At 52.0% G+C, this 27,061-nt stretch overlaps 1 protein-coding gene across 2 annotated transcripts in view; it reads left to right on the top strand.

Annotated features, from left to right (window-relative positions):
- SH3PXD2B (SH3 and PX domains 2B) overlaps positions 1 to 21,598 on the top strand; it is a 75,710-nt gene extending 54,112 nt beyond the window's left edge. Inside the window, exons 6-13 of one of the 2 annotated variants that reach the window (XM_064161821.1) lie at positions 3,575 to 3,600; positions 9,691 to 9,825; positions 11,309 to 11,413; positions 13,168 to 13,288; positions 15,005 to 15,231; positions 15,790 to 15,839; positions 16,283 to 16,408; positions 17,279 to 21,598. In XM_064161821.1, coding sequence (XP_064017891.1) covers positions 3,575 to 3,600; positions 9,691 to 9,825; positions 11,309 to 11,413; positions 13,168 to 13,288; positions 15,005 to 15,231; positions 15,790 to 15,839; positions 16,283 to 16,408; positions 17,279 to 18,775 — 2,287 coding nt within the window. In that variant the 3' untranslated portion in view covers positions 18,776 to 21,598. The remainder of the gene's footprint in view (positions 1 to 3,574; positions 3,601 to 9,690; positions 9,826 to 11,308; positions 11,414 to 13,167; positions 13,289 to 15,004; positions 15,232 to 15,789; positions 15,840 to 16,282; positions 16,409 to 17,278) is intronic. The other variant, XM_064161822.1, reaches the window with a different exon arrangement.
- Positions 21,599 to 27,061: the final 5,463 nt, after the last annotated feature.

Below are 27,061 nucleotides of genomic sequence, written 5' to 3' on the forward strand. Positions count from 1 at the left end.
GGAGACGGAGGCTGCATTCAGGGGAGCACTTGGGCATCAGCACTGTACTCAGCACTGGTCAGGCCATACCTTGAGTATTGTGCCCAATTCTGGGCCCCTCAATTCAAGAGAGATGTTGAGATACTGGAATGTGTCCAGAGAAGGGTGATGAAGCTGGTGAGGGGCCTGGAACACAGCCTATGAGGAGAGGCTGAGGGAGCTGGGGGTGTTTAGCCTGGAGAAGAGGAGGCTCAGGGGTGACCTCTCTGCTGTCTACAACTACCAGAAGGGAGGCTGTAGCCAGGTGGGGGTTGATCTCTTCTGCCAAGCCTCTGACACCTTTTCTTTAGACACTGTTCTAGCCTTTAGGGGTTTACTGTCTTTACAATTGATGCCCTTAGATTGACATTTCTTGTCTGAATTATGACCCTGTAAGCTTAGGAAGACTTCCAGTGTCCACAGCATCCTGCAGTAAGGAGTTTAAAAAGTCACCTGCATCTTACTGAGGAACAACCTGCTTGCATTTGTTCTCAACCTACTTCCCAAGCTGTTAGCTTTGCCTCATGCCCTCGCCACAGCCTTGTGCTTCCCATCTTTCTCCTTCCCATCACTGGTTCTGGAGGAATGCTATCTGATAGACCAGAGAAGGTGCTTGAGAAACCTGACTCTTTATCCCCAGAAAAGAAAGAAGAAAAAACCCCAACAGACCAAAACAATAAAGCAAAAACACCCCCAGAAGGTTTATTAATTTGTGCTAAGAGCTCTCCACATGTAGAAGTTTCTGTAGAAGGATGCTGAGCTGAGCCCACTGCACCCTGAGGCTATTTTGTCTCAGTGATTTAAGTGAAACTCTGGTCAAACACAATCCTGGCCTTCAGCGTTTCCAACAAGGAGCTGGAGAAGTCCTGGGAAGCAGCTGGAGGATCCATCCTGAGTTCTAACCACCTGCAAAGCTTGGTGGGGTTGATTTGTGGCACATGATCATAGCTGTGTATCAGTGCCTTGTAATTGTGCTGTGGCTGTCTGGTTCACCTGCACAGCCTGGCCGCATTGAGAGCGAGTGAGCTAAATGTGTTTCACAGTGGAAGGCAAAGTAGACTTTCCTTCTTCTTCTTGAGCCACCAGTTTCCAGGAAGCTGTGCATGCAAGATCTGCTGCATGCCTTTCTCTGGTCCACAGGGAATGGAGGAGGAGATGCTGCTGGGGTTTTATTGCCATTTCCTGTCTTGTCTGAGCTCTTGTTCCCTTTGAAGTGGTGGGCTGGGACTGCCGGCCTTCAGACCTACAGCTCTTTGTCTCCATGCCAGGAACAACCCAGCAGCAAAGTGAAATCACAGCTCCTTCTTTGCCCCCTCACTCAGATGGAGCAGCCAGTGAAAGGAAACAGGGGGATGAGTTACAGTAATAGAGTTAGCAGATGGCACAGGAGAAGCACAGTGCTTTCCATCAACACCCTCCTGTCAGCAGAGGGGTGCTATGCCCACCTGCTGATCTCCACTGTGCTTATCTGCCCTCGCTTTGCTTCCCTTTCCTGCCATACTGCTGAGCTGGGGCAAATTTAATGGGGCTTAGTGAGAAACTGCTTTAGCTCCACAGTGTGATCTCTGTTTAAGTGTGGCTTTGGGATGCTCTGTCTGGCAGATTCCTCCATTGATCTCTCCTTCATATGCTTCAGGGTTTTGCCATCTGTGGTCTCTGAACTTACCAGGTAGTCTCTGGTTTCTAGATAGCAATGTCCCATTGGTTTCTAGTCCGTCTCTGTTGCATTTCATTTAGTTTTACTGATGGCTGCATGGATGAGTGCTACAGGTTATGTGCGAAGGGAAGGGGAGACTGGGTAGATAAGGCACTGGAAGCAGGCGGCGCTGCCAGGATGGGTGGGTGGTCTGTGAAGGCAGCCAAGTCCCTGCATCACCTCGTGGCTCCTGGGGAATAAAGTGTCTGCAGAAATTATGGACTGAAAATGCAGATAAGATTGAAAGAAAACAAAGCCTGGCCCAGCTCTGGCTGGCATTTTTACTGAGTGTGGAAGGATTTCTCCGCTTTGCCTGAAAGCAAAGGGAAGGGAAGCTGAAAGGTCATTTTGACAGTGGACTTGATAAGCAGATGAAGGGGCTCCTGGGGTCCTCCTGGGATGTTCCAGTCATCTTTCCAGGCAGTGGTCAGGCTGCTTAAAGCCTCAGAAAGGTTCACTTACCACCAGGTGAATGCTTTTTCCTTGGAAGCTCCAATGCCTGTTCTGTGCTTGTTACTCTTTCTGGAAATAACAATGATCAATGCATATCTCCTGGTACCAGAATGTTTCATCCTGGCCAAGTGGTCTTGATCACACATGTGAGAAGGGAAAACAGTCTCCATCTTAAGTAAGCAGGGAGCAGGCTACCATCAGCCCACAATAAAGCAGCATTTCAAGGCCATAGTGGCAAGTTACATGAAAGTGTTGAGAAGCCTTTTGCAGAGACATGCACTGCAGTGGTTGGGGAAGGGTCTGGTGGGTTTGGTTTCAGGCTGGTTGGGTTTCTTGGGTTTGTTACCCATGATTTTCTGAGACTTCTCTGGGCCTATATTGTCCTTGATTTGGTGTTTGGTTTTGAATCGTGGAATGCTCCAGATGTCCATGTGCTTGAAGAGGCTTGAGCTGTGGGTTTGAGGCTGTTCAGCAGCCATGTTGCTTGGCAACATTCAAGTAAGACAAAGGACCCAGGGCTTGTGGTTTCTCCCATCAGCGGTCTGGCCAGAGCTGGCCATAGCAAGAGGGTTTGGGCTGGAGCTGCCTCATTGGCTTCCCATGATCACAGTAGATCCTGCTGCACAGCCCTGGTGTTCATCCATTAGGTCCTGCTGCACAGCCCTGGTGTTCATCCATTAGGTCCTGCTGCACAGCCCTGGTGTTCATCTATTAGGTCCTGCTGCACAGCCCTGGTGTTCATCCATTAGGTCCTGCTGCACAGCCCTGGGGTTCATCCATTAGATCCTGCTGCACAGCCCTGGGGTTCATCCATTAGATCCTGCTGCACAGCCCTGGGGTTCATCCATTAGATCCTGCTGCACAGCCCTGGGGTTCATCCCTTCTACAACGTTTTACTGACTTGTCCTGTTTGGGGATTTAAATATCTGCCTGATCATTACCATCCTTCTCCCTGAGAGGCATAGCACATGGAGACACTAAACTATTTCTCTCTTGGTCTTCATACCAGTGCCCACTTCTGTGGGAGCTGTGGTCTGTGCTGGGTGCAGTTTTGGGAGTTTGGGCTTCCTCAGCTCCTTACTGCTGCCAGATTGTCCCAGTCCACCTGCCTTCGCCAGAGACATGGTGGGAGTTGTGGTTGTCAGACCAAGACACCAAGGAGGTCAGACCAGCAACTGAGCCTTGCCCTGGGAGGGATGAAGGCATTCAGTCACTAAATGAAGGGAGGGATGGCCTGTTTGCAAGGCGGGTGATGCCCCATGTCACCCATGGAGACATTAGCTGGTTGAGAGAAGTCAGCAGTCCCACCAGAGCCATCACTGCTGTGCTTTATTGGGTGAGTTTGTCACTTGGCCAACAACCCAACTGTGCCATCCCTCCACTGACACTCTTCCTTCTCTATTTCAGGGAGCCCATTGGAAAGAAGAGATCTGGTAAGGACTCATCTCCTCCCCGCTGGTTTCACCACCTCCTCCTTTCACCCACAGCTATAGTCTCCTGGAGCTAGGTGAGGGCCTGGCCCCATGATGAGCCAAACCCATGCTGTGCTCCCTCCTGGGGCTCCTTGACACAGTGTGCCCCTTCCATCCACTTGGGTTTTCACTGCAACCTCCAAGTCCCAGACTCACATCGCTGGTTCCTCCCAAAGGCATAATGGACACTGGCAGCTCTCCGTGGCTCACTGGCCTTGCTGTTCACTCATTAATTGAATTGTTGCCCTATTGCTGCCACCCCTGAGTTCATTTCCCTCCTGCCTTATGCCTTGTCTCCCCTTGTTTTGTTCCTCCATCAGGGTTTATCCAGAGAACGGCCTCTTTCCTGCAGCGAGGTAGTAACAGCCGCTTGCTACCCGGCCCTTGCTCTTGCTTTGCCTTTCACAAGAGGACACTTGCTCGGGTTGGGTGGGCAAGCCCCTTGCAAGAAGCTGTCACAACCTCTGTAGCTTTCTGTAGTGGCTGATGGACACAGGGCAGTAGTGAAGAGGAGGTATGGCACTTTGAGACTGGTACTTGGCAGTCGGTGCAGCTCCGTGTGGGGAGGCTGCATCACAGATCCTGGGTGGAGGGCAGGCCTTGGTCAGCAGCCAGAGCAATAGGGGTGCAAAGTTTCCAAAGTCTGGGGGAGTATCTCAGCTGCATGGTGGTCAGCAGTATGTTCTGCTTCATGATTGCACCAGCTAGCACCTTCAGGTGGATGGTTGGGTGTCTCTTGCTCACCCCCTGCCCCTCAAGAGAGGGGTAGTTGGTGTATTTTAGCAGATATCTGAGCCTCCCAGAAAGAGAACAAGAGAGGAGGGGAAGAGCCTTCAATCCAGGGGGGGCATCTTTCAGCTTCTGTTGCTGCAGAAGATATAAAAGTAGCTCAAGGGTCTTTAGGAAGGAAGGTCTGAGCCTTGGCTGGATGGAGATTCTGCTGAAATAGGTTATGGAATGTTTTTTGGCCAGAGTTGACGCTGCCATAAGCTGCATAAGCAAATTGACTTGTAAATAAGTGGATTCATCTTGGAGGAGAGAGAAAAGGTACAAAGGAGATTAAAAGGATTGATTGCACTTTTCCACTGGAGCTGCAGGTCATCCCTCACTGAAGAACTGATGGTGTCCCAGCATCTTAAGCGAGACTGGTTGTAGCATGCATATGAAATGCTCAGATGTCTGCCTGAAGAGTGGCTTCTCATTTTGGTCTGTTCTTGTGGGCAGGTGATAACTGGGTTCTCTCCTGATTGACTAGCAGGGGTTTACCAGTATGATTAAAACCTCTGGAGAACATTATGGGCAGCTTCACTCTGCTCACCATTGGCATGGTGGGCTTATAAGTGACACAGGGATGTTGCTGAAGTCAAAGAGAAAATGGTTTTTGAGATGCCACTTGTTTGTCTTGTTTGTCACTCTTGAGAGGGAGATAACAGGGAGATAATGAAGCAATGTCCAAGCTGGAGCCTGCTCTGGTAGGACAGGATGTGGTGTTTTGTCCATGGCACCTGGCATATGTGCAGTAGCTATCAGGGAAGGCTGTTTGCGTGCAGCACCATTACAAATGGGTGATGTCTTGTGCCAGGCAAAGTCAGGGACTTCTCTCACTGTCTTGCATATTCTGAATAGAATAGAATCAACCAGATTGGAAGAGACCTCCAAGATCATCCAGTCCAACCTATTACCCAGCCCTATCCAGTCAACTAGACAAAACCAGAGTTTGTTTCTGCTGCTGACATCTTGACTCCTCTCTTATACCTCGGGGAAGTCCTTGATGGTTTATCTGTTCCTCCAGCCAGCCTGCTTTGGAGTAGCAAATGTGCTGCAAGGCACAAAAAAAGGCCTGCTCAATACAGGATCTCCCTTGAGTGGGCATACAATAGCTACTAACTAACAAAAATCATGATTATTTCCCAATAAGCAGTTTCCCAATTGCTGATTTCTCCCTGCACTGCTAGAGTGGAGGAGAACTGCTCTTCAGAAGAACTCCTGAGGTCCTGGCAGCAGCAAGCCCTGTTCTGAAATGGGATTTAATCAAACACTGGGATGCAAAGCAAATGAAAATGCTCTCAACTCCTGCAGTGACCAAGAGGCTCAAGTGTTGCAAGGAGGGCCTGGTGTAAGTGAGCACTGGAAATAAAATCTACTTCCTCTGCTTAGCTTTTTTAGCCAGTACGTGTGATCCCACATCTGAGAGCCTTAGGCATGGGCCCAGGCTCCACCCAGCCTGCAGCTTGTAGGGGGGTGGATTATTGCCCACACCTTGGGACTCTGAAGACTGACTTGGCCACTGATTTAGGTACATCTAAAAGCAGTCATCAGACTGTTTTGAGTGTCTCTTTTCTCTCCTTCTCTCACAGTTCAACAGACAGCACAGATGGAGAGTCATGGGTTCACTGCAGCACTGGCATACTGCAGGAGAACCTGAAACCATCTCCAGACTTTATATTTGGGTGGAGCTGCCCAAGGAGGCTAGCAAAAAGCTTCAATATCCTCCTGCCAGTTTTATTTTAGATGCTTCCTTGTGTGGCCATATGCCTTCTGCTGTGCTGTGTGATGTGACTGCAATGGCGTAGGGACCCCCAAACCACAGTGTTCGGTCTAATGAGAGACAGTGAAACACTGTCTCATATCCTACAGCAGCCACAGGGAGACCTTTCCAAAACTTTACAGGTGAATGGTATTTCCATGTGATTATTTTCCAGTTCTGGAAAAGTCCCTGGAGAGCTGAGAAGGCTTGCAAAGAGTACAGTACAGCTTCTAGTGCCCATTTCACTTGACAGCAGGAAGGGAGTAACTTTTGCAGTGCTGATCTTCACCAGCTCCTCAGCTCTGGGTGAAGAGGAGATGTTTTGAGAGCACTGGGTCTGGTTAGCACAGGCCAGAGGACAAGGAGGAAGAAACTTTACCAAGGCATGACATTTTTGGAAGATGCTTTAGGGAAAGGCTAGAGTGAGTGTACAGCAAGGGCAGACTTCAAAACCAGATGCCTATGCCCCCTTATTTCAGTCCTGAGCTCTTTTTTACCCTCTGCAGGCACCAGTGTCCAAGACCCACAAGAAAGTCCTCACTTTTGGCACTGACACTGCAAAGCCAAAAATTGGAAAAGCTGGAATTGTCTCAAGCAATGCCATATCTATGAGATCTCAACACTCTGGGTGATGTGTACATCTCAACACTCTGGGTGAATGGCCAAGCTGCTGATGGAACAGCACCTGCAAAGATTTACAGGCTGACCCATATCTAACATGACTTCAAAGCAAGGTCTCTGCCCTGAGCTGTCCTTGGTTGGTAGCTAGAACGTGCACTGCCTGGAGCCAGCTCCTGCCTGGCCCAGCCTGCAGAGCTTAGTGCATCCTCCCAATGGCTCTCCTCCAAGCATCAGTTCTGCAAGGCCAGTCCAAGAACCTCAGCAATCTCTTGACTCAGTTCAGATCCCTTCTCTAGGCCATGTTCCTGCCAGTCTCACAGACAATGGGTGTTCAGAATACAGTCTGTGCTCCTGCCTGCAGCTGTCTGCAGAACTCATTCTTTTGGGCTCTGGACTATACTAATGCTTCATCCCCAGCTGCAGGGCTTTGCTGCTGTTTCTCATTTTAGATGGTAAGATTTATACCATTGCTATTTTGGAAAGGCTCAAGTCTGCTCATACATAGGATGTTTTGATGTTGACTTGTGTGTTTTTGTGGCTGAGGATGATTATGCTAGTTGAAGATGCTCCTGAAATTAACTCCTACATCTTCCTCCAAGCTCAGTTTACCACTTCTGTTGTTAGTTTAATAGGTACATTGGAGGATCCAGAATTGCCTGCTGAAACTGCAAATAGCCTCAGAGCAAGGGGTGTAATTACAGTGAGGGTGTCAGAAAGGAAAGTACTGCTTTCTTCCTATAGCTGTTCTTTTCCTCTCAGGGGCTGGGTAGATCCTCTGATCATTTTGAGCACAGACCTTTAATTGAACTAGTAGAACAAATAATCCTAGCATCCACCATTCATTTTAGAGGGCTATTTTTAATTCTATCTGGTGCCCCACCTCTGGATTTTTGGTATGGAGGAAGCTTTCATTAGCAGTAACAGATCCTCTGCACTTGGCTAGCTCACCTGGAGCTCTGCAGAGTGCTGTTTATAGCAAAATAACATGGACAGTTTTCCTCTTTTTCCTTTAAATGACACTGTCCTGAAGTTCATTGAAATCTTTGTTGTGGTCTTTCTGTCTCAGAACCAGTTTGAGAGGTTGTGACCTTGTGCACAGGAGACCTTCTCTGTGAGGCAGCAGAGCATCCTAAGATTGCTGAAGACCTGCTAGATGTTGTCCATCTCTGCTTGTACCTTTTTGGGATGAGTGTGGCACCCTAGATTTCCTGTGGGAAATTGTTTTGTCAGGGTGAGACCTCTCCTGTGATGGGGGAGCCTTTGAGGTCTCTTGCAGCATGGGTGCACTTGCCCGTAGAAGGGTGTTCTGATGATGTAGTCTGAATGTCTTTGCTGGATTTCACTTAACTGTCCCAAGGAGCCATCACTCTGTAATTTCACACCTTCAGAGGCCGGGAGTAATTGTCCCATTTGTCTGTCATGCCATAGCAGCTAGATGTGATTTCTGCCCCGACCCAGAACTTGAGGCTCCCTGCTCAGAGTACATGCACAGCTCCTGTAAATTCAACTTCACACCTGTTACTAGTTGTCTGATTCTTCTGTCTCACATGGGCTGTAGCAATTAGCACCCTCCTGTTTCCAAAGCACCTGGCAAATGTTAATTAAATCGTACTGCACCTGGGGAGAAGGTGGACCTGTGGTAGTGTCCTCATCTGACAGGTTGCAAAGCCACAAGGCAAAGTGTTTGAGGCCAGAGCCAGGGCTTGGGTTGGAAGGCAGTCATGGGCAAGAGCTTCTGACACATTTTTGCTGCTTGGAAGCTTTTGGAGGCAGGTGAGGCAAGTGCTGCTGGTGCTTTGGGCAACCTGGTGGCTGGTTTGGTGGAAGGCTGAGCACGGCTTGGCGGGGCTGAATCGACTGGCCTGGGCACTGCACACACGCAGCATCTGCTCACATGAGCCTGCAAAGCTCTGGCTCACTTGGTGGCCTCCCTGCACACAGCAAGCGTCTGTACAGGTGGGGCAGGAGCAGCTTTGCTCGATGTGCAGGGACGAACTCGGGACCGTGTTTCTAAAGCGGTGATGGGTGCAGGTGCAGCCGGAGCAGCCGCAGCCAGAGCGCTCTCCCGAGTGCTTGCAGAGCGCACAGCAGCAGCCGCCGGTCCCCGGCAGAGGGTGGCGGTGCCGCGGGCGGCCCTGCCCGCGCCCGCAGTGCCACCTGCAGCCTGCCCGCGCTGCGCGCAGCCGGCGCCCGCCTCTCCTCTGCCTGCCAGGCCGCCTCCCGGCCACGGCAGAGCTTTGCTCCCGCTGGATCTTGACCGTTTGCTCCTCCCTGGGGTGCTTCTTTGCTGACGCGACATGAGGTGGGGATCTCCAGCAGGAGGAGCTGAGCGGAGTTGGCGATGCAGGTAGCGCGGAGCAGAGCTGCTGGCCTGAAGGTGGCTGGAACGCAAAGGTGGCAGCGATGGCCGGGGGCTGCTGCTCTGGCTGCGAGCTTCTCTCCACCTGTGTGCCCAGGCTCTTCAGCCAGGACCAGCAAAACTCACTGCAGGTTGCCTGGTCTGAGCTGAAGTCTGAGCTGGACTGTGCATTGAGGCAGCTGATGCCAGTGCACAGGACCATGCCCCAGCTCCTCTCAGTCTGTGACAGCAGGGACTGGGCTGCTGTGTGCATCTGTGGTGGTGGTGGTGGTGTTGGTGGCATTGCTTGGACAGCTCTGTCTGTGAGCAGGAATGGTGGGAAGCAAGTGAAAGGTCTCACCTGGCTGTACCCATCTCACCTGGCTGCTGGTTTGGTCTCCTCCTCACTCTTACTCAAGTCTCCCACTCACATGTCTCACGCTGGGGTCCCCAGGGTGTCCTGGAGCTGTTTGCAGGCCAGCAGGTGCTCGGGAGTGATGGCTCATGTTCTCAGGAACTGGTGCTGACCCTGGCATGCAGGTCGGTTCTTGTCCCCCCTGTGCAGGAGCTGACTCTGCGTCGGTCGACCCCTTGGTGCTGGAGCAGTATGTCGTGGTGGCAAACTACCAGAAGCAGGAGAGCTCCGAGATCAGCTTGTGCGTGGGCCAGTTGGTGGATATCATTGAGAAGAATGAATCAGGTACAGAGAGTTTGGCTTGGCAGAGGGCTTTGGGTCTACTCTGCATCACAGAGCAGGGGCAGGAGTGGCAGGGCTATATTGTTAGTGGTTTCCTGAAAGGACCTTAAGCAAAACAGCCTCTAGACTCCTCACAGGGATGTCCTTGGATAGTCAGCTGAGGGACATGGAGGAAGCAGCTTCAGTCTGCAGCTTGTTTGAACCAGAACAAGACTTCAGGACCTTCTCTGAAGGAAGGATCTGATTTCTTCTGTGCTGAGCACCTGGCACCATCCATCTTTTACACTCTGCTTTATGCTTCTTCATGCTGAAAAAGTTACATAGTGACTCCTGAGGACAAAAGCCTTTCCTGGAGCTGGCAAGCTTGTTTTAATGCCGGAGGGGGCATCCTCATGGTGCCCATGAAAGCCCCCATTGTGCATTTGCTGTTCCTGCCTCCAGACACAATGAAGTACCCAGCCATGGAGAGGGGCAGGCAGCCAAGCTATTCACTTGCTTCAGAACTTAAAGTTGCTCTTGGGCTCTGCAAGGGATCGAGGCATGTCATGGACCCAGCTTCTGGAGTTTGTTGAAAAGGGGGATTTATTCCCTGAGGTTAACAGAAGTTGCTATGGGGAGTTTAAAGAGAGGTCATGAAAACAGATTTTTGAATTTTGGAGAGCTGGTCCCCACAGGATTGGTTGTGCCAGCAGCTATGACTGAGAGTGGGCACAATAAAGCAACCGAAACCTATTAGCACAACCAGTTCAAAAGCTATGGCAAAGAATTTACTTTTCAAGTGTCAGCCCTGGTTTTCCCTTCCATGCAGGTAGCTGCTGATTCCCTCCCCAGCAATCCAGTTGTCTTTCTTAAATGACTCACTGGTGAGATTCAGAGCAAAATGCTTGGTCTTTGTTTTGTTCCCCCTAAAGACACAAATAGCTTGTGCTTTTAATAACTGAGGAGCACGTGCTTGTTTTGATTGGACACTCAGGGTGGCCCAGAATTGCTTGTGGCCGCTATGGAGCTGGCTGGATTTCTGCTGGGAGAGCTCATGTTTTAGTCCTGCGTTTGCTCTTAGCTTTTTTGCTGGTTCCACAAATGTAAAGAAGGCAAGAGCGCAGCAGGAGCCACCTATCGATTTGCAGGCAGTGTATTCATCTCTGCTAATTAGCCTGGGTTTGCTGACCCAGGCCGAAGGAAAATGAACCATGAAAGTTAAAAAAAAGGGGTGAAAAGGATGGCTGCAGCCATTCAGTTCTCAGAGCCTCTCCTGTTGTCCATGGGGAAGGATCTGTACATGTATGTATCATTCAGTTGCAATCTCTGGTGCTGCTGTCTGTGCTCCCTTCCTAGTAATGCTTGGCTTTGTTGCTCTGGGGGTCACCTCAGCTTCCCACGTAGGCATCAAGGAGGGATCAAAGCCACTCAGGCTTGTGGTTTGGAGAGAGGGAGGATTTTAGCTGTTGAGAGCCTTTGGCTGAGCTACCTGCTGTTTTGTTCTCAGGCTGGTGGTTTGTTAGCACGTCAGAAGAGCAAGGCTGGGTGCCGGCGACCTGCCTGGAGGCCCAGGATGGCGTCCAGGACGAGTTCTCAATGCAGCCCGATGAAGGTAAGAAACTGCTGGAGATACCTGCCTTAATTTCTCCCCGCTGAACTGCCTCCTTTGTGTCCCAGGAAGCTATTTTACCTGTGCTGGAGGAGGGAGGAGCAAAGCTCAGGTCTTAGGACAGTTCATATGTCTTCCAGACACATGCAGAACGAAAGAGCATGCATGAGTATGCTTGAGCTCACAGGAGAACAGCAAGGTTAGAGCAAATGTGGAAGGTCCTGGGGAACACATCCCTTCCATTGACTCCTGTGTGCTCAAAGCAGTGCTGTAGCTGGCATAGTCCCTTGGCTAGGGAGATGGAGGTGGGAGGGGGGTTCAAACCAAGGAGGGCCTCCAGAGAGTTCCAGGTGAGTACAGTCTCTGTGCCACCCTCTGGCATCAGCCCTATCTCCTCCTGAACCTGAAGTGCTGCCTCCTTATATCCTCTCTTGTCCTTCTCCTGCTTCCCCGACACGCTCCTCTCAGTGCCATGGAGATACTGGTCTCTGCCCAGGCACATTGGCCGCCGACGGACTCTGGGGGACTTGTACAGCAGTGGATGGGGTCAAGGTGGAATTCGTGGAGACTTGTTCAGCTGCCCACGTTGTGTGCATGGAGCCTCATTGTCTGCATGTTTGTTTGCCTTGCATGCCATGAACCCTGCTGATGTCAGTCCTCAGTGCGTGCCATACATGCTCTTCAGCCTTCCCTTAGGCCCGCTCATGTCCATCTCTCTTTATCAGCTGTTCCTCCTCACTCTTTGAGGCCTGGTTTGAATACAGAGGCTGGAGTTTCTGCTCTCCCTCAACACATGTATGCAGACTTCTTGCGGCTGCCGCCCTAGTTCCTGTAAGAGTAACTCTTCTTGCCATGGCCCTAGGGTTGGTGGCTCAGATGGGATCAGGAGGGAATGGGAAATTAGGTCCTCCACAAGGACCGTGCTTCTCCAAGGAGACAAATGCAGGAAACCCCTACTGTGGGGATATCTGCATGTTCAAAGGTATGAGTTTTGGAGGCAGACTTTTCCCAGAATGGCCTTCACCCTGTTGTGGCACTACTTCAGCACAGGCAATTGCTTTCCTGGATTTCTTCCAGAGAGGACAGGACAAGATGGTGGAGAGGAGAGGATGGATAGACCTGTTTGTCTGTCATGTTGTCCACACGGCTGTCAAGATTTACCCCGCTCCTCTTGAATGAAAGAGCATCCCTGTCCCTGCTTACCATCGTTTGGTCTAGCAGACTCTCCAGACTCTTCTCCAGGCTTACCACATGGCTTTGACCAATGTCTTGGGGAGCCCAGCTATTGAATGAGGAAGTTCATGAAAACCTGCTGTTGTGGAGTGGTGTGAGAGCACATTTATGTGGGGTTACTTCCTGGTGCCCATGGGATTTCTTTCCCTGTGTAGAGGGGAGTTCTTCTTTAAAGGTTCTGAGAAAGACAGACATTCAAACTGAAGTGGATGCATGGAAGTGCTTCTGTAAAGAGCAGGTGAAAGGAGAGCTGGCATATGTAAGATAGTCTTTAGTCATAGGGGAGAAGAGGAACTTTTTAGACAAGTTCTCCTTGGGCCAGACGAGCTCATCAAAGCTTACATTTCAAAATGCAGCTTAGTTTGTTTTGACATACATTTCACTGGCATTTCTTTCACAAATGGTTGTGTATCTCTGCATTTGCACCTGCCTTACAGCAGGATTTATCATTATATAAATTACTTAGCTGTTCCTCAGCCTGGTCCATAAACCCTTCTCTCTGTGAACCTGCACTTTCTTTCCAGCAGAGGAGAAGTACACCGTTATTTACCCATATACCGCGAGAGACCAGGATGAAATGAACCTGGACAAAGGGGCTGTGGTGGAGGTGATCCAGAAGAACCTGGAGGGCTGGTGGAAAATCAGGTGCCATTCCTACCTCTTTCTCTTTTATGGTACTGCAGCTGGGGCTGTGCAAAGCAGAGACCTGAGTGTGTGGGATGTGCAATCCAAACGCGAGTCCAGGGGCTCGTGAAGGGCAGCACATCAGAACTCTCTTCTCTCCATCCCTACAAGCTAAGGCTGGCTGTCGTTCAGGCCTTTGCCAAGGGAGCTGCGGTTAAATGTCTTTAAATTTCCCCCCGTTTCCTGTGCTGGGAGGTGGGCTGCATCGTGGCACCACATGCCTCAGCAGTGCAAGGGGACCTGGTGTGAGAGCATGAGTGTGCTGTCATGTGCTGCTGATAGGAAAACCAGTCCTGGCCGCGTCTTCTGACTGTGTTAGGAGGCTCCTGCAGAGAAGGGCTGTTGTTTGGGCCAGGGTTGCTGTGTGCAGGGTGAGCTGAGGCCAAAGGCTCCAGGTCGTCCCAAGCTGATACTTGTTTTCCCCTGGAAGCTCATTTTCTCTTGTCTGTGGTCTAGCAAACGGCTGGACTCGAGCAGGATGGGAGCACATGCTGCGACTTTCTTAACCTTACACTGAACCTTTGGTCTTGGCAGCAGCAAAGCCTCAGAAGAACGTCCAATGACTTTTTAAGCAGAGGAGAACTGCCACAAGAGCTCTAAAGGCAATTACAAGATTGGTAGCTGGTGCCATCTGAGCACAGTGGCTGCAGCCCAGCCAGCAGGGAGTTTTTGGTACTGGCACAGGACCCTCCAGCACGGCAGGGAGACTGCAGATGTGGTTTCTCAGTCAGATCACGGGGCTGTTTTTTCTCCTAAACAGTGCAGATTTAGAGTGGGGACAGGATCCAGGCTGCTGGCGTGCAGGCAGAGGGCTTGTGCTTCTCCAAAACCCAGGTACCTCAATCCTAGCAGCAGTGCTCTGGTTCGTGCCTCTGCTTCCCCTGCCAGTGTGCTTCATTCCTGAACCAGTGCAGAGGAAATTGGGCCTGGTGCTGTTCCCAGCCCTTAGCCTGCTGGCTGTGGCTGGCTTGCATGGGAGCATTAGTCATGGCTGGAGCTCTCCAGGTGCCCATGTGCCATGAGGCATGACAGTGGGCAAGCTCATTTTGCCCAGATCACACAGTGCCTTTGCTCAGTGTGTGTCCTCAGCGCAGGGGGTGTCTGGTGTGGATCCCTCCTCCAGCTAGGGCTCACAGCCCCGGTGCAGCACAGGGGCTCTGTGCAGTGACACTGTCATTGTTACCATCACAGGTACCAGGGGCAGGAAGGCTCTGTGCAGTGACACTGTCATTGTTACCATCACAGGTACCAGGGGCAGGAAGGCTCTGTGCAGTGACACTGTCATTGTTACCATCACAGGTACCAGGGGCAGGAAGGCTCTGTGCAGTGACACTGTCATTGTTACCGTCACAGGTACCAGGGGCAGGAAGGCTCTGTGCAGTGACACTGTCATTGTCACCATCACAGGTACCAGGGGCAGGAAGGCTCTGTGCAGTGACACTGTCATTGTTACCATCACAGGTACCAGGGGCAGGAAGGCTCTGTGCAGTGACACTGTCATTGTTACCATCACAGGTACCAGGGGCAGGAAGGCTCTGTGCAGTGACACTGTCATTGTTACCATCACAGGTATCAGGGGCAGGAAGGCTCTGTGCAGTGACACTGTCATTGTTACCATCACAGGTACCAGGGGCAGGAAGGCTCTGTGCAGTGACACTGTCATTGTTACCGTCACAGGTACCAGGGGCAGGAAGGCTGGGCCCCTGCCTCCTACCTCAAAAAGGGCAATGGAGAGATGCTCTCACAGAAGCTGGGTTCGGGTCCCTCCACTCACTCGTGTGCCTTGGATCTGGATGGCGTCTCCCGGCAGCAGGCGGTGGGGAGCCGAGAGAAGGAGGGGCTTGCCGGCCCGAGGGACGGCAGGTTCGACAGCCGGCCCCTGCCCAGCGCTGACATCAGACGCAGTAAGTGGCCAGTCAGGAGGGGGCCAGTGGTGCCTGGGTGTCAGCACAGCCTTTCCCGAGGACTTTAGGGCAGCGTAATGGTGTGTGAGGGAGACAGCAGGCTTGCAGGCACGGTGGGCTTTGCAGCAAGGTCTGGAGGTCACATTGCACTGGCAGAAGTGGCATGAGCACAGTGCTGCCCATTGACCTGCTGGGGATCAGCGAATGGAATAGGGATGGACGTCTCCCCCTCTCAGTCTGGAGATGCTTTCCTCTCAGAAGCTGGAGCATTTTAACCCCTCTGCAGGCCTGATCTTCTAGGTCAGGCCTACAATGAAAAGGCAGTTTTGTGTGCTGGACTCAGCTGCATTTCCCAGCACCACCTGATGGTGCAAAGTTGATTCCTGTTCCACTGGGATGACCGACACCACCCAGAGTATTGGCCAGAGAGGCTCCTCCTTTGGCTTCTTTGTCCATCAGGAAGTCTTGGCCTTTGCTTTTCTGTTTTCTTGTCTTTTGTGAACACACATGTGACCAAAACTCAGAAACTCAACAGCATCTGAAATTCTTCCTCCACAGAGTCACCAAAGATGAGGCAGAGGCCCCCTCCTCGCCGAGATCTCACCATAGTAAGTACCAGCTGATGTAGGAGAGCAGCAGTGGCAGAGGGAGTCAGAAGGGAGCACTGAAAGGAGCTCCAGTGCCTGAAATCTTACCTCCATCCCATGGGCTGGAATGTGTATGCCCACTACCCTGATGTCCTAAGAATCCTCTTCTTTCATGTGGTCTTTTAATGAAGTTTTGGCCACGCTATCCCACAGAGCTAGGTTGCCAGTGGGAGGCTGCAAACTGGCTTCCTTCTGGGAAGGGTGAGTGGTGTCAGCAAGAACTCTGGCACTGGCCAATTTTCTGCTCAGCCTGGAAATAATCTGCTGGTTTGTTGGTGAAGGTGCTGCATGGGCACAGCTGATCCTCCTGGCCTGGCTCTGCTGGCTTGTGTCCCTGCAGGCTGCTGGGCTGTGTGGGTGTTGTACAGAAACATGCTGATGAGTTTCCTTTTTTCTTGTTGTAGCCACGTGGGTTGAACTTGCCTAAACCTCCTGTCCCTCCTCAAGTGGAAGAGGAATATTACACCATTGCTGACTTCCAGACCACCATCCCTGATGGCATCAGCTTCCAGGCAGGAATGAAAGTAGAGGTGAGACTGTCATCTTCGCTTCTCACATCTTCATGTTGGTGCAGCACTGCTGACTCCCATGGCCCTGAGACATTTCAGATCTGCTCACCACAGCATTTTGGGTGGAAACTGGGCACAATGCTGCGTGTAATTACCTCTGTGGACTGTTAACATCCCATCTCCTAGAATAGGAGAAAAACTCATATGGGCTCATGAGACTTTGGAGTCCTTTGTGATCTTGGTGGCTTCCTGTCCCCAAAGCATGCAAATGCTGTGCTGTTTGAGCTGGTGTGAATCAAAGCCACATCACAAACAGGGGCAGAGATGGTGACGTTTTCTTATTGAGGCCAAGTGCAAAGTTAAAAGCCCTTCCAAAACTGCTTTTCTAGCACACCCACTTTTGCTGGCAGTGTCCCCCTTGCAGCTGTGATTTTGCTTCTCGAGCAGTAAGCCGTGCCTCTCTCTAAGAGGATTTTGCCTTTATGGCTGCCCCAGTTAGCTCTTCGCCGGTCCCTGCTCACTGCCGGACCCCGCCGGGGCGGACGCTGGCTGAGCTGCACTGCATCTCTTGGTCGCTCCCACAGTGCCGCGCAGTGGCCACTGCCGGTACTAGCATCCAGGACCTGTCTGCGCCGGGATGGTAGCAGCTCGGCCGCATCCCTGGCGAGGCTTCGCCATTCCTCGCTCCCGAGGTGCCTTCCCTGGCAGAGGTCCTTAGCAGGTTCCCCTCCTGTAAGGATATCAGTCCTGTGACTTTATGACTTTTGGTTACCAGGACAGGGAGGCCCCAAGGCTGTGTGCCACTCTGACATCATTTCAGACACACAACATCTCCTCTTGTGTAGAGAGGACTCTTGCATGGATGTCTGAAGTTCCCTTTCCCCTTGACAGGTCATTGAGAAAAACTTGAGCGGCTGGTGGTACATTCAGATTGAGGAGAAGGAAGGTTGGGCCCCTGCCACGTTCATTGATAAGTACAAGAAAACCAGCAGTGCATCCAGGCCGAATTTCCTGGCTCCACTGCCCAACGAGATGGCCCAGCTCCGGCTTGGCAATGCTGCAGCTGATGGCAGCACCGGGGAGGAGGTGACAGGACCCTGTCGTCCTCTGCCGGAGGCTCCTCCCAATGGTATGGACTGTGGTGGTAAGTGGGCCAAAGACTGGAAGGGGAAGGAGGCTCCTGAGAGCGGGGACCTAGCCTTCACCAGTGGGTATGAGGAGATCTCAGACCATGACACAGAGGAGAAGCCCAGCCTGCCACCCAGGAAGGAGTCCATCATTAAATCAGAAGGCGAGTTACTGGAGAGGCAGAGGCCTCCTCCCAAGCCTCCAGGTGTGATTCTACCCATGATCCCACCCAAGCAGTTCACAGCCCCAAAGGACAGCAAGAAGCCTGAGCTGAAACCAGAGAAGGGCAAACTCTTCCAGCTGAAAAATGAAATGGGACTGGAATGTGGACACAAGGTGTCAGCCAAGGAAGTGAAGAAGCCAAACCTCCGGCCCATTGTCAAGCCAACCAAGCCAAAAGCTGAGCCTGTGGAGGATAAGCCTGAACCCATTGCCCAGAATCCATTCTTGAAGTCAAGACCTCAGATCAGGCCCAAACCTGCTGCAGCTGCCCGGGCTGACCCACCTGCAGCTAATGATAAACTGGACATTTGCAACCTGCGCAGCAAGCTCAGACCTGCAAAGTGCCCAGAGAGACCCTCTGAGCAGGACACTGCTGCCAGTGACAGCTCTTTCAGTAGCACCATGGTCTCTTCAGAGGCTTCTGGAAGGTATCAGGAGCGACCGAGCGTGGAGAGCAAACCCCTACCCAAGCTGGACAGCCACACTGCAAAAGAAGTGGTGCCCAAACCTCCCCTGGTCCCAGCAAACACTCCAGGGGCCAGGGAACCCTCAGCGCAGCGCCCTGTTGTGCCACCCCGCAGACCACCCCCTCCCAAGAAAACAGGGGCTCCTGCTTGCAGCCCTGCAGTGGAGCTCAGGGCCTCAGCCCAGGAAGCTCCTGAAATCAGACCCTCTCCAGTTCCAGGGAGGCCCATGCTGGTTCCTCCAAAAGCCAAACCATTCCTCACTGCATCTGTCCAGGATGAAGCCAAAGTGAAAAGCAGCGTGAGCCAAAAGGTTATATCCAAACCAATAGAGAGAGGGGAAGCCAGAGAGAGGACCTCAGCCCTTTTCTCCAGTCCAGACATCTCCAGGGAAGCTCTCTACGTGGCAGTGGCAGATTTTGAAGGTGATGAGGAGACCAACAGCTTTAAAGAAGGGACTTTGTTTGAAGTTCGCGAGAAGAACAGCAGCGGCTGGTGGTTTTGCAAGGTCCTAACTGGGGGCCCGTGCTGGGAGGGCTGGATCCCTTCCAATTACCTACGGAAGAAGCCATAGCTGCTCCCCTGCTTGCACAGCTGGAGGTTCTCTGGTGTCTCACCTGAGTATTTAATTAGCAGATTAATTTATAGTTCCTGTGAGGCTGGCTTTACAACAAAGGGTAAACTGAGATCCCATGCCTCCCAGCTGGTGCCCGTTGGTGGCTGCACGGAGGAAGCAGCTTGGCCTCTCTTCCCCACCCATGAGCTCCCACCTGCCCCCACGTCCTCCCTGAACGCAGTACTCAAGAGCCTTGATGGTAGCCCAGTCGTGCAGCCAGGGCTGCTCTGGGCAAGCACACGATGGCTGCCATGGCTCCCCATGCTGGGGAGATGTCCCTTGATAGACATTTTTGCCGCTTGTTTGGGAAATCAGAAGTACAGCAGTAGCCAGGGAGAGAAGCGAAGCGTGGCACAGGACCAATGAGTGACATCTGGCCACACAAAAGGATTTACCTTGCCCTGAGGCTCAGGGTCACAGCCAGATGGTGTAGGTCACATTGCTTGATCCAGGTGTGTAGCAACATGATCAAGAAGGTGGTAAAAAGGAGGAATGGTTGCTGAGCACAAGGTCCCTGTAGCTCTGTATGTGCAGGTGGAGGTTCTGCACTCTGGTTTAGGGCTGGGCCTTGCTCCCTGCTGCACCTGTGCCATGGCAACATCCCTTTGGCCTGTGCTCTGCAGTGGCAAGTGTTTAACTTCAGCATCCTCCTGGTGGGAAAAATGATACAGAGGAATACACACAGGCCCACACGTGTGGAACAGGTCCTCTCTGTGCTGGTCCAGGATGCTACACGGGCTTCTCCCCTGCAGTACTACAACCAAACAAGAGGTGCTTTGCTTTGGTAGCTGAAGAATACTATGCAAGGCACAGAGGACTGAAATGACCCCAAAAGCCATGGAAAGAGGATGCATTGCTTTCCTTCCCACACAAACTGCCCTGCCTGTTGGACTGTTAGGGGGCCACCCCTTCTCATGACCCACAGAGCTTCCCCAGGCTGGCAGGCAGCAGCCAGGAGTTGGGTCCTTCAGTAGGTGCTGATATTACCAAGTGCAATCCAGAATGTGGGAGTTGAGCTCCTCACCACAACCAGTTGCAAGGTGTGTCTGGTGCTCAGGGGCTTCCTGCCTTTTGTCACCCCATCGGCCTGTCTTGCAGATACTGTCACTTCATCCTGCATGGAGGGCTGTTTGGGGGCCTTCAGATCATGTTCTTCCACGCTGACATTCCTGCCTGCCAAACCTAATCTTGCCCTCAGTGTTGCTTATCCCAGCAGGAGGATGAGCATGGATGAGCTGTCATTCCCCAATGCTGCTTTCTTCTGTTCTGTACTTGGCTACTTACAGATTCAGGACCACATCTGTCTTTCCAGAAGAGCTTTAAACCTGGTGCTTCTGTGGGTTTCTTGTTGACCAAGCCCTATTGCCCTTTCTGGTCTAATTGCAAGTGAAAGCATTGCAGCTACAGCTCCATGGCCACATTGCCTGCTGCTGTGAACAATTACTCTCTAATTTGAGGCTGGTGGAATTGAAGGAGTGTTCTCCCCTCTCCCAGGTGATCTCTTCTTTCTCTGGCCTCTTTTTTTCACCCTGGAAACATGGCATTGAAGATACCTCCCTCTGTGTGCAGAATGAAAATGGTGGTGGCTCAGGCCACGGATGTTCCAGGAGGGTGATAGGGCAGTTTGTCCCAGCCCTAACTCGGTCTGATAGAGAAGGCCTGACCATCCCAGTCCAGCCTCACACCCAGAAGCCTCAAGGTTCATTTTAAGCCATGGGAATTCATGCACCCCAGTCTCCATCTGATTCTTTTCTCTCCCACCTACAGTTTTCTCTGGTGGCACATCAGGCTGACTCACCTGAGCTGGCAATAAGCAATACATCTGCAACCTCATCCAATAACAGTGTTCCTTGGGTGACACATCGGGAGGTGTTGATATGCTCCCAGGAATGCTGCAGGCTGGGTTGGGGGAGCAGCACTGGCCTGTCTCAGTGCAGCTCTTGCTCCACTAAATCCCTTTTGCTCTGGAAAAGAATGGGGAAGAATCAAGCTAGAGCAGCCCATCAGCCAAATCCAGCTCCCACTATATCTGGGGAGGGGGCTGGCCCAGTGTCCCCTCTCTGCTCTGACAGTTTCACACAGGGGCTGGAAGGGCTGTGTGCCCTTCCTCTGTGGCACTGTGTCTTTGTGCTCTCTCTGCCAAATGGCCTTTTAATCTTAGAAGTGTCTCTCTGTCTCAGAGACCTCATTGCCCTCGGCTTTCCTCAGAGGGGGCAATGCTATTTCTGTGGCCTCTGTACTCAGTGAGGGCTATTTCTGCTTTCCTCCCAGACTGAACCTCAGGACTGGTAGTGCTTCGTTTTGCTGACACAAGTACTGTATTTGGCTCATTGAGCTCGTGACAGAATCTCTCCCTTGTTCCTTAAGAGCTTCTAAGAAGGCAGGGTGAGTGCCTGAATGTGGGGGTCACCCTCAGCAAGGTGCTGACACCTGCAGCCTTACCCTTCCTACCGCTCTGCCATCTTCAGGCATGACAGTGGCTCCTGTTAGGAAGATGCTGAGAGCTGCTGGGCCAGCAGGGCTTTGCCCCTTACATCTGATATGCCCTTGTTTTGGCAGCCCTGCATGCCCTTTCCCAGGCTGTGCTTCTCTGCCGTGCACATCAAACACAGCTGTGCTCCCCTACTACCTCCTGGGGAGGAGAGGGGCAACCGGGAGGCTCAGTAGCCTGAGCTTGGCCACGAGTTGCATCACCCTGCCAGCCAAAGACCACCCTCCCTCCTTGCTCACCGCCAGTGCAGCCCTGCCACACGGGCTTACAGCAGGGCTGGGCAGCACCATGTCTTGGGGCAGAAGAGCTGGGCATCAGAGAGGCTGCACATCTCAGCACATCCCTGGCAGGCAGGAGGCCGTCACTGTGTGCTGCTCTTCCATGCAGGCTCTTGCAGCCCATCTGTTTGGCCGTGTCTTGCTAGCCTATGTAAGTGCGTATAGATCTCCGGTATGTGGGCGGGAGGGGGGCAGCAGAAGGTAGATGTAGCTGTGTCAGTGCCCAATTATACTTTCACCTTTAGGGGATTGATTGGGTTTTTTATTTAGTGGGGGCTGGGTGGGTTTGCTTTTGGTGGGTGGGGTTTTTTTGTTTGGGTGTTGTTTTTTTTTTTAAGAAATAAAAAGAAACTGCTTGACTGGTTTCAAGCAGCCTTGTGAACCCCTGTCTGCTTGGTGTGAGTCTGGGGCGCTGCATGGCACCTGTCTTTTGAGAGGTGTGCTGCTGGCTTGCCCAGAGTACTGGCCGCTCTGCCCTGGGAGCTGGTTTGGGATCTGGCACATCTCATCTGCCACTGCATCAATGGTACCAGCAAGGAGCCCTCAGCCTTTGAGCCACACTCCCTCTTGCCACGATGGAACCGTTCCCAGGTGAGGTATTGTTCTGTCCTTGGGTGCTTTCGTCCACCAGCAGACAAATGGGCTCATTTGGCTTCAAGGAGGCTTGCAGCATGGGCTTCTGGCTGTGGCAGCTCTTGTAATGGGGCTGGATCAGGTCACGGTGCTTAGACACTTGGCCTAATGGTTTCCAGCCATGAATAGCCCAACTCCTCCATGGCTGCTGAGCCCCAGGTTACCTCTTAGGTATCCTGCACTGGACATGATACAGGACCAGGATTCAGATATGGGTATGTGTGTGGTGTCTGCTCACTGCTCTGGCACAGAGGAGGGGATGTTTTCCCTCTGCAGCTGTGGCTGTATCAACACACTCCGTATGGGATGTAGCCTGGTCCCTAGTTCGTACTTTGTGTATGCTGGTGCTTAGGAGAAATGTGATTATTGAGTTAATCAGTGTTCAGCAGAGCTTTGCTTTTTCTTCCATCTCTATGACAGTGTTTTACAGCTGACTCTCCCAGGCCTGCATCTGTGGGATGTGCCATCTGTCCATCCAGGCAGCCGTGGCTGTGTTCATGCACACAGCACTGCCTGGGAGTGGTGAGTCATGGGGCACACACCTGCCCCCCCCCCCCCCCCCAAAATCTCCTTGGGTCTTGCCTTTGAGTCCAAGCCCAAGTGGGGATCTCAGTAAATGGGGCAGTGGAGGTGTAACAGTTGTGTTACTTTGATCTCAAGCCAGCAGATTGAGCTTGATGATTTCTGAGAGGTGCAGAGAAAAGAGAGACTGCCTGACCTGAGGAGCTCTTGGGGTTCAGGCTGGCCAGGGCTTGAGCTTGATGACTTTTGGGAGGTGCAGAGAAAAGAGAGACTGCCTGACCTGAGGAGCTCTTGGGGTTCACGCTGGCCAGGGAATTGAGCTGCATCAGTTGCAAAGGAGAGGGGCTATGGGAGCAGGTAATGGGAGCAGGTACTGGTCCTCCATGATCTCCCTGGGGTTCAGGCCAGTGATGACTGAAACAGGTCAGCAGACCAATACCAAGTATGGTGCAAAAGCACTCTGGCCTGAGACCAGCAGCATTAGTGTCTGTTGGCAGCCCACAGGGATCAGGTCTCTGGGTAAAGCTGGGCAGCAGAGTTTATAGAAAGGCATTTCTGGCATAAATAGGCACTGCCAGGCTCCTTCACCACTCGCAGCTTGTGAAGGTTCTCGTGCAAATGCTCAACTGTGGCCGTGTTCTTGCCAGGGCAGAGTTATGAATGAGTTCTTCCACTCCACTTTAAACCACATCTAAGGCTGCTTAACTGGTGTCTGGCTTGAGCAGGCTACATTTCAGGATATAAACAGTTTACAGAGGAGCCTTTTGTTGGCCTCTGCTTGTGAAATAGAGACAGGCATTGCTACAAAACAAAAACACCAAAAATATGGAGGGGAGGAAAGCCAAAAGGAAAATGCAGCAGCCCTCCTGCTCCTGTCTGTGTCGTCTCCTGCCCATGTCTGCATTACCCCTCCCTATGCCAGCAGGTGTAGACACTAGACTGCCACAGCCTCAGCACAGGCACAGGAGTGGGGCCAGGCTGGCAACTGGCTTGAGACAATGCAGGTTGGATGAGGAATTCGTGGCACCTAGAGAGGGCATCTGCCCAAGGGCCCCTTTCCACCTCTGTAGCCCTAAAATACATCCTGGTTTCTGTGCAGTGGCTGGCCAAACCTTCAAAGGGTTTGCAAGGTTAAGTGACCCAGGGATAAACCCCCCACACACACCCCCATGAAGTGACTGAGCACCGAGTGTGCAGCAACCTCCCAGGAGCAAAGCAGAGTTGATGCAAGGTATTTCAAGTGCCTAATGTATTGTTTTTGGAGGCAGAAGTGCCCAGACTCTATGCCTTAGTACTGCCCCACTTGGGAAATAATTTATTCACCCACCCCACTCCCCCGCCCCAGCAGGTCAAACACTTTTAAACGTCCAGGAGCACTCTTTACAAGCCAAAGTTTTATTTGTTTCATAAACAAGTAAAATTATATTAATGTAAAACAGGTAAATGGACCAAAGTAAAACACACAGCACTAAACACAAGGCTACAGAGCACTGACATGTACAAGTGCAGTTCCCTCCCTCGTGCGATGCCCTCCCCACCACCCCACCCCCCCTCACTCCCCCAAAATGATTTGAAAAGCCTAATAGAGAGGTCCAAAATCTGATTCAGCTTAAAACATGGTGTACAGGTCACAGTATTGAATCATAAAGGTAAGATACAAGAGTAGCTATCATCTTGGAAAAGGGGGAGGTAAAAGAGCCTCCCCATCACTTCTTTTACTTTCTTTCTTCCATTGTAATTGATTTTTAAAGCAAATAGGTTGGGGGGGAGGGGGAAATCCGTGGAAATAAACACTTTTTCACTCATATATATATTAAAAAAAGCAGGATTCTCAGTGAACACAAAATTCTATAAAACTACCATTGATCTGTGTCTTGCTCCTCCCCCCCACCCCTCTTATTTTTTTTTCTTTTTAAAAGTTGCTTTAAAAATGATAAAAAGTGCACAGACACCCTTATAAGGCACAAACAGATCTGCTGTACAAATCCTAGAGCATCAGACTGCTTTAAAAAAACAGCAATACGTGGACTGACAGTTACATCTGTAAGAGGCTACCTTGTCCTGGAAAAAAATCTGCTTTGGAGGCCTGTTTTGGAACATTCCTGCTGCTCTCAGGTAGGCAGGGTGACAGAGCCACTGCTCTCACAGCTGCACTGCACCCCGACTCGGCTGGCTCTTGGGTGGGCAGGGTGACAGAGCCACTGCTCTCACAGCTGCACTGCACCCCAACTCAGCTGGCTCTCGGGTGGGCAGGGTGACAGAGCCACTGCTCTCACAGCTGCACTGCACCCTGACTCAGATGGCTCTCAGGCAGGCAGGGTGACAGAGCCACTGCTCTCACAGCTGCACTGCACCCCAACTCGGCTGGCTCTCGGGTGGGCAGGGTGACAGAGCCACTGCTCTCACAGCTGCACTGCACCCTGACTCAGATGGCTCTCAGGCAGGCAGGGTGACAGAGCCACTGCTCTCACAGCTGTGCTGCAGCCTGACTCAACTGGCTCCCTTGCTGGCCTCACTGGATGCTGCTGCCCTTCTAGGAAAAAGGTCTGGGCTGCTACAGCAAAAGCTCAACCTGTGCAGTGTGTCCTGAAGGGCTCAGGCACAACCTGGGATAGATTTGGTATTTCTCCTCGCTGGCTTGGAAAGAGAGCTACACCGAAAAAATAACCCCACCCCAGGCATGCAACTCGCCCTGCTTGCTGAGGAACTGAGGAGTCAGCCAAGCAATTGGGCTCTGCTTTGCTTGGGCACACAGCTGTGGGCAGCCACCACAAGGGACCTGGGAGTCCCTGAAACCAGGACAGCAGCCCTAGGGATGACCACTGGCATTTGCTAGCCCAGAAGCTAGCCTTGCTTGCAGTGGATCCAGACAACTTTCCTCATCATGCAAAAGCTGCAGCCTGTTCATCAGGCAGGCACTAACCCCTGGCTTCCCAGCCCATACTTACATACTTGGCCATCACTATGCTCTTAATGCCATGTCCACGGACTGCAGCTGGACCCTGATCTGCCAGTGCAGGGCCAGGAAGGTCTCTGCAACACCTGTGGTCTCTGGTCAGATGGCAGCCAGGTCTGGCCAAGGCTCCAGCTGCCGGAAAGCTGCCCAAAAACTGCCCTTGCTGCCTCCTTTTGCAAAGGTGTGAGTGACCTGGCAGTTCAGAGTGGCTCTGCTGAGGGCTGAGCACACTTGGCAATGGCATGGTCAGTGCAGAGCCGAGTGTACAAAGAGGGCTCTACAAAGCTGGCAGGCTCTGCTGTGATGCCACAATGCAATGAGTGAGAGATCGCACTCTACAGCAGCCTCACTTAATTAAAATGTTAATGAGCTCTTCAAGGAAAACCAAAATGTTTTTCCTTGCCTGTGAGCAGCTGAGGAAGGAGGACGAGCACACCCCGATGGCAGAGTGGGGCTGAGTGCTGGTCAGCAACCAAGTGCAGCAGCATCAAACTGCCACCCAGGCAGTAGCGCAGCAAAAGGCAGTAGTGCACCCATGGCCATGGAGGTGAGGTGACATGACAGACTCCCAACAATCTCAGGCAACCCCTCCAAGGGTTGCTGTTGTTTTCTTTTTTTGGAGAGACATGTGGTAATTGCACCTTTCTGAAGAAAGCTGGCCTTACCCACTTGCTGGCACATGGTCACTGAGCTAGATTAACACCAGCCCCTCACCCACCCTCCCATTTGTACCCTGTCCCTTCCCCTCTTTACAAGCCTGGACCAGCTGGAAAACAGCCAGGCTCAAGATGAAGGACTGGAAAGTTGCTGTGCAAGTGGATAGAGGGTGGAGATCAGAGAATGGAGAGCAGCTCCTGTGGCAGCACGAGAGAGGGTACTGAGCTCTTTGTACCAGCCTCAGTGCTGCATGCTCAGATGCTGCCCAGCTCGTCTTGGTTGCTGCTGCTTGTAGCTGTCTAATGTAACAGCTGAAACCTAGTTTAAGTTCCAACATCTAACACTAGCACCAGACCTTTTTCTTTCCTGCTCCCAGGTAAAGCCAAGTGGGATGTATCCCTGGTCATCTCAGCAAGTTCTCATCTGCTGTTGGCATCTAGTGTCTGGGCAGCTGGGAGCTGTGCTAGGAAACCTGGAAAAGGTAGGAGAAAGAGCAGATAAAAGCAGTACATAGTCCCCAGTAAAAAAGGTGACCCTGCTGAGACTGATTCAAAAATTGATTTCTCACCACAGGCTCCAAAAAGTCCCTGTGCTGGGGCAGGAGAAAGGCCAAGCCATGCCACAGTGCTGGCTGCAGGTAAGAGGCTAGGACAGGCCGAGCCAGGGGGCCTGCACAAGAGGGCAGCTACTGCCTTCAAAGGGCAGCA

The sequence above is a fragment of the Pogoniulus pusillus genome, chromosome 22 (assembly GCF_015220805.1).
Source record: "Pogoniulus pusillus isolate bPogPus1 chromosome 22, bPogPus1.pri, whole genome shotgun sequence".
Classification (NCBI taxonomy): domain Eukaryota; kingdom Metazoa; phylum Chordata; class Aves; order Piciformes; family Lybiidae; genus Pogoniulus; species Pogoniulus pusillus.